The sequence below is a fragment of the Neovison vison genome, chromosome 5 (assembly GCF_020171115.1).
Source record: "Neovison vison isolate M4711 chromosome 5, ASM_NN_V1, whole genome shotgun sequence".
Taxonomy (NCBI): domain Eukaryota; kingdom Metazoa; phylum Chordata; class Mammalia; order Carnivora; family Mustelidae; genus Neogale; species Neogale vison.
Window position 1 is genome coordinate 46,125,209 of NC_058095.1, and position 6,522 is coordinate 46,131,730.

Genomic DNA, 6,522 nt, shown 5'->3' on the forward strand with positions numbered 1-6,522 from the left:
GAGAGCCTCAGAGGGGTCCGTTCATGTTAGGGAGCCAGAGCCAGAGAGGACAGGAGAGGCCATACGAGTGGTCCTCAGAGTGTGGTCCCTGGGCCAGGAGCATCGGTGTCTCCTGGGTCATCGTCATCAGAAAGGCACATCCTTACACCCCAGCCCTGACCTAGTGGATTAGAATCCAGAGCCCAGAAACGCATGTGTTACCCACCACTCTCAGTGATCCGGACGCCCCCTCCCATGGGAGAAGCTCTGGGTTGGGCAAGCATCTCATTTCACAGAGAAGGAATAAGAGATCCGGAGAGGAGCATGGAGTTATCCAAGGCCACGGCGCAAAATACTGACAGAGCGAGAGCAGGGGCCCCCCACCCCGAGCCACCCAGATGGCCACCTAGGGAGGCGACAGGGAACACATAGGGCCATGTGGCCTACTAGCTTTTCTTCCACAAGTGGCTTTGCGGCTGCCACCCCCGCCCCCCAGGAGCACCAGGGGGTGTTGGCCCAGCCTTCCCGACAGCTCCAGAAAAGGGGCTGGAGAGGGAAGCTCTGAGCCCTCAGGGAGCGACAGCTCCAGCAAAGCGCCCCCAGCTCTGGTCTCCAGGACTCATCCCGCTGCCCTCTGAGTGAGGCTGGCTGGTTGGTGGGACACCTGGGGCCCTTTCCCTCCCTGGACAATTCAGAATCCAATGCCTTGGGAAAGCTTTATTCCCGGCTCCAGAACAAGACTCGGCACACAGAAATTGACAATCAGGTGATTCCACACCCCGCCCGCCCCTCCCCAACCCACAGACAGACACCATGGAACAGGTCCAGCACGCCCTTGACAGTCTGGCGCCCCCCAGCCCCACAGGTCAAGAGGGGGAGGTGCCGACCCTATCCAGGGGAGTCCCAGGCTGGCGGGCTGGACAAGGACACTCCCAGAGGAGCCGGCAGGGGGTGGGGTGGCAGAGGGACACAGCACAAGGGCGGGCTTCCATCTGTGGCCCTAGTGTTGGGAGAACCACGGTCACCCTCTGTCTCAGCTTAAGGATGGGTGTCCCATCAGCAGAAGGCGGGGCGGGAGTGAGGGAGGACACAGCCGCGGCAGGAGAGGGAATTTCGGAAAGGGATGGCCTGGCTGGGATCAGAGGGTCTACTTGTCAAGACATCAAAAAGACTTCAAGGGTCACCGCTTGAGCCTCAAGCTAAGTTCAGTCCACAGTCCAGGACATGGGTTTATGGGGCTGGGGGGTCCCCTCCATTAGAGCACGAGAGTTCCTCCTGCCCCCCCCGGCCCTCTCCCCTCCCAGAGCTGGCTCGCAGGCTGCCCCATCTCTTCTGTCCTTTGTGGCCTACTTGTTTCCACGCTGATGAAATGCCCCCTCCTTGTTGCTGCTCTTCCTCAGGACAGTGAGGAGGGAGATCAGGCTTTGGGCTCCTCTCCAGCCCTATCCTGGGGCCACACTGGTCTGCCTTCCCCGGAAGCCTCCCGGACCCAGCATCTTCTTGCTGTGCAGTGGGGAAGCCCCACGGGGCTGCCCAGAGAACCCGCTCCTCCTCCAGCGCTCCCATGTCCCAGTCGCTCCACAACCACAGCTGGGCCAGTGCTTGGGACCCCTTCCCTGCCACCACTGGAGACTTGGCCCTGTCCCCACTCGGTATCTCCGCCTCTCCACCCCACCCCGTCCCTGCCTGAGATCCCTTCCCTTCCCTGCCCAGTATCCAGCCAGATGGCCTCCTCCATGGGCAGGCCTGTCCTTCCAGCCCTGGCCTGGCCTCTGTGGCCTGCCCAGGGTCACCCCGAGGGGTAATAGGGAGTATCGCTGTGGTAGTTGTAATCCGGGCACACCTTCTGGACCAGCCTGTAGTCTGTGCTGTAGAAGGCGATGTAGACACAGACGACTTTGAAGGGCTGGGAACAGCTCCAGGTGGCGGAGCTCTGAGCGTGGTCTCGGGAGCAGGTCTTGGCCGGGTCGTGGGTGCAGAGCGAGGTCCGGCGGCCCCGTTCCACCTTCTCCCACTCCATTCGGCAGTTGAAGATTTTGGAGGCCTTGGCTTCGATGAAGATCTGTTGCTCCTGGTGAAATTCTACAGCTTTACTGGGGGGCACGAGGCTGATGGAGATGTTGCCTTGGCCGGTGGCATTGTGTCGGAAGTGGACGCTGAAGGTCCCGTTGCCATGGTCCACGATCTTCCCCGTGACGAGCAGGTTCAGGGCCACGGTCTTGATGTTGGAGTAGAAGTCACCCCAGCCGAAGATTTTCTTCACCTTGGCTGAAGGTGGGGGGCTGTGGTTTGGGCGGTTGGGGGCCTGCCCAAGGATGCCCCATGCCTCCCCAGGCGGAGCCAGCAGCCCTAGCAGAGTGGAGTTGGCCATGGGACGGGACTTAGGTGAGATGTGGCCCCGCTTCCGAGGCATCCGAGGCCGGGGCTGGCTCTCATGGTCATCGCGCTCAGGGTCCTCTGAGCCAGGAGGGCCATCATCCAGGCCACAGATGACCTGTGGAGGGAGTTGGGAGGAGAATGAGACCCCCGTCCCCAGAGGACCCAGGAATTCTTGTCCCTGTGCCCCACCAACAGCCTGTCCCTTCCACTGACCTGAGGTTGAGGGACCCCTACACATCACCCACTTTCGCTAGGGGTTGAGTGTACACTCTGCCTTGTGTCACGGCCCCAGATCCCCTGCTGACATTCAGGTCACCCCCACCCCGTCCCTCCCACCATCCTGCCTTTGGCCACTACTCTAAGTCTGGAAAGATGATCAAGAATTCCCTCCAGCTGACAAGAGGACACAGTCCCTGCCCCTAGGGAGTTTCCAGTGTGATGGGGGAGGCCCAGCTCCTGATCCTGGGAGAGTCCTCACCTGTCAGAGGCATAGCCTTGTGCTGCCGGAGCCTCCGGTCTTACAGGAGAGGTTGGTTATAAGGTCACAATTTCACAGAGGAAATTCCCTGCCTCTGAGAAATTCACAAGGTGATGGGAAGGCATAGCCACTGCCCTGAAGGAGCCCTGAGTTGAATAGGAAAGCTCCACCCCTACGCTGGGAGAGACCCCGGGTTGGCAGGAGAGGTGCAGCCCCTGCTTTTTGGCATGTCATTTTCTGTCGGATGAGACATCACCACCCTTACACCCTAGGATATTTTGTCCTCGGAGGCTAAGAGACCAACAGACAACAGAATAAGAAAGCAGTGACATTTCTGGTCATGTACAAATGCAGTTTAAGTTTGGACAGGAGGACTAGGAGGAGCCCTAGAGTGAACTCCACCGCCAGGAAGGCCAAGATAGGGAAGGTCAAAAACTCAGGGGATCACCCATGAGGACGTGCGGGGACCCTATTGCTCCCCAAGGCAGGAGTTCTTATGCCCATTCTACAGATGAGGACACCAGGATTCAAAGGTGACATCCCTACAAGGCTGAAGCACGCAGGGTCAGCCCTTTCATTCCACGGCTCCCTCCTGGCCTCAGGGACCAGATAGGGTCATTTATGGAGGTTCTACTCAAGCCCAGGCCCACTGGGACTCTTGTGCCAAACTGCTAAGCCTTGGCCAGCCAATGCCGGATGGGCTATGGCAACAGGCAGCACCTGGGAAGGCCTCCTGGAGGGGCTGTAGGGCAGGCCAGCCGGACAGTGTGACCCAGCTCTGACACCCAGTGGCTCAGGAGGGCATCAGGGAGTAGATGAGGTCTCCTAAGGGCAGCGGCGGGAGTGTGCTTACTCAGCTTCTAGAGTACTCGCCCTGCGTGTCTGTCTTTCCAGCGCTAGGGGCTCCAGCTCACAGCTGGGCAGTGTTTGGGTTTCCCGGTGGCCCCTGGGGTGAGGATGAGGGAGGCCCGGAGGGCTGGTCTCTGGAGGGCTCCAAAGGGACCCCTGGGTCTCCAAGCTCCCTCCCTCCCCCCCTCCCCCGTTCTGGCCTCAGCTATGCCCGCAGAGGTGTGCCAAATGACCCTACCCGCTAGGCCCCAGGGGTAGGGCAGAGGGACAGCCAGGAGGGCCCCAGGCTGCAGCCCCGTTACTTGGCCCCCGGGGGTCGCCGCTCAATGGCTGGAGGGTGGGGAGAAGGGCCGCAGGTGCGGATAGAAGGAAAGGGTGCTTCCACACTGTGGCAAAGGGGAGGTGGCACGGTGGGGGGGTTGTTATTGTTTTGAGGAAAGGGCAGGTCCAGATGTGGGGCCGAGGCTTCCCTACGGCAGGACTGGGGGCGGGGGCCCGGGGTGGGACTCCCGGGCGTCCCGGGCGTCAGGGACGCGGCGAGCGAGCGTTCGGGGAGCGGGCTCTGGGGCGCTCCGCTCAGCTGCCGCGGGCGCCCGGGGCGGGAGCCGCCTGCCCAGGTCCTGTGGGGCTCCGGCTGCGCGCAGCCGGGAAAGGAGAGGAAAACAACAGGCGGGGAGGGAGGGAGCGGGAGGGAAGGCTAGAGCGGGCGCAGCGGGGGGCCGCCCCCTGCCTGGACAGGCTCTGCGCGCCGGGGGACCCAGGTCCCGGGCCCTCGGGGTCCCCGAGGTCAGAGAAGAGCCCAGGGCCCCAGACCCGGCAGGTGGTCAGCTCCGCCGCCCACCTCCATTTCCCTTCCGCGCGTCCCGGGGTGCCGGGACGGGGTCGAGGAAACCTTGGCGCCCCGCTGCTGGCCTTTTCCCTCGTGCTGGTCGCACCTCCCGCCGCCGGCGGCCGAGTGGGTGGGCCAGCCGCGCACCCTCTCCCCGCCCCTATTAACCCTTGCGGGCCAGTCTCGGTCCTCGGACCCGCCCTCTCCCCCGGCCTCCGGGCTTCCCCCTCCATCCCGGGGATGTCGTGGGGAAGGGAGAAAGTTTCCGGGCTCTCCCCCGTCCTCCGGGCCCCCGCCCCTCCGCGCAGCTCCCCGCGGGCCACTCACCAGATAGAGGCTTCCCTGCACTAGGAACACGAAGCAGCAGCGAGTCAGTTGCATTTTCCTCCTTTGCTCTCGGGCCCCTCGCTCTCCTCTTTTGCTGCCGGGCTCCCAGGCCCCTGCCTCGCCCCTGCTCCTTCAGGCGCGCCGTCCCATGCTCCAGTCCCCAGCGGCTCGCGGCCCTCCCCTCTGCCGGGCGCCCGGGACCGACCCCGCCCCCTCCGGTCCAGCTGTGTGGCCGCCGCCCCCCTCTCCCGGCCCAGCTGTTCGCGGCGCGGCCCCTTCTCGAGGTCCCAGATGTGCGCCCCGAACGCCTCGAAGGGCCCCAGTCGCGCGGTGCCTCTGCCGCTCCAGATCTGCGCTAGGCGCCCCCCTCGGTCCAGCGGCGCCGCTCTCGCCCAGATGTGCTGGGGACCCGCGCGCGCGCCCGTCCCTGGAGCTAATTCCCCAGACCAGACGGCCCCTCCCGCCCCGTCGCGGCGCGCCCCCTGGCGGAAGCCCCTAGCCGCGCGGAGCCCCGCCGCCCGCTCCCGGCGCAGCACCCTGCCAGACTGGAGCGCTCCTGGCGCCCAGGCGGCTCCCGCGTCCTCGTCCCTCCCACCCGCGGCGGCGGCGGCGGCGGCGGCGGCAGGTACGGTGAGCCCAACCGGTACCTCCGGAGTTAACTCCTCCCCTGCCGGCCCGCAGCCCGGGGACCTAGGACGAAGGGGGCAGGACGCGGGGGCGGAGGAACTCTCGGCCAGGAGAGGAGAGGGTGGTGGCCCTGGGATGGGGACCCTGCCCTTTCCATCCCTCTGGCAAGGCGCCCGTTCCTCTGCAGCGGGCAGTGGGAATCCGCTGTTCTCCCCGAGCCCCAGGAGACCTGGACTTGGGAAAGGTTATTTTTTCCAAACCCATTCCTACAGCCAATAAAGAACATCAATAACGAGGAGCCTATCCCCATAGCTGAAAGTCACTTTGTTTCTGCAGGACTTGTTTCTGTGCTGAGGAAGTTCTTCTAGATGTCTAGCTTCTACTCCCTTGTTACAATGTCAGTTTTTTCCTCTTCTGCTTTACTCAGAGGGTCTCGGATAACCACCCCCCACCCCCGCACACCCTGTCCAGTTATTGTGACAGGAAACTTTTGTCCAGAGTCCTGGGCTGAAAAGGTCACTAGGGGCCAGGCGGAATTCTGGGGCTGGGGTTAGAGGTAAGCATCCCAAGAAGCTGAGGACAGGCAGGCAAGGTCTCCTTGGGAGCTGTGTCCGCAATCTTCACTACTTCCCCTCCCTGTAACTCAGGGAGTGACCGGGCTGGGACATGGTGCTCCTATCCCAGCGGGGTCCTTCATCCTCTCTGACCTCTCTGCCAACCTCCAGGGCAAGGAGGAAGAGTAGGAACCTGATCCGAAATCCCCAAAGGTGCGTCCCATCCTCCATCATCCCACTCATAACCCGTATTTCCTTGCTGGAATTCCAGAACCCCTTTAAAGTCCTTAGGAAAAGCAAAGGTCAAGTCCTAGCACCCCTTAGAGTCTGGGAGGGTGAGGAGGTACCCCAGCAGCTGGAGTGGGCCCCAGCTTGGGCCAGGGCCCAGGGAACACGCCGGGTGGGCACTGTGCTCTGTGGCCCTCCAGGCCCAGCTTGGTCTCTGGCTGCAGCCCCCAGCACGCACCCAGCCTCCTCCCCCACCATCTGCCAGGCGGGTG

The 6,522-nt window shown here is 63.3% G+C and overlaps 1 protein-coding gene across 1 annotated transcript; it reads right to left on the bottom strand.

The window, feature by feature from the left end:
• Positions 1–681: 681 nt before the first annotated feature.
• On the bottom strand, positions 682–5,006 carry NXPH3 (neurexophilin 3). The gene is made up of 2 exons (XM_044250536.1): positions 4,842–5,006; positions 682–2,473 (listed from the first exon to the last, which is right to left on the bottom strand). The coding sequence occupies exons 1-2, from the start codon at positions 4,893–4,895 to the stop codon at positions 1,769–1,771; spliced, it is 759 nt and encodes a 252-aa protein (XP_044106471.1). The 5' UTR covers positions 4,896–5,006; the 3' UTR covers positions 682–1,768.
• Between the last annotated feature and the right edge of the window lie 1,516 nt (positions 5,007–6,522).

Coding starts and splice junctions, on each gene's coding strand:
- NXPH3 (XM_044250536.1), bottom strand. CDS start 4,895: ATGCAACTGACTCGCTGCTGCTTCGTGTTCCTAGTGCAGGGAAGCCTC. Junction 2,474..4,841: donor TGCAGGGAAGCCTCTATCTG/GTGAGTGGCCCG, acceptor CTCCCTCCACAG/GTCATCTGTGGCCTGGATGA.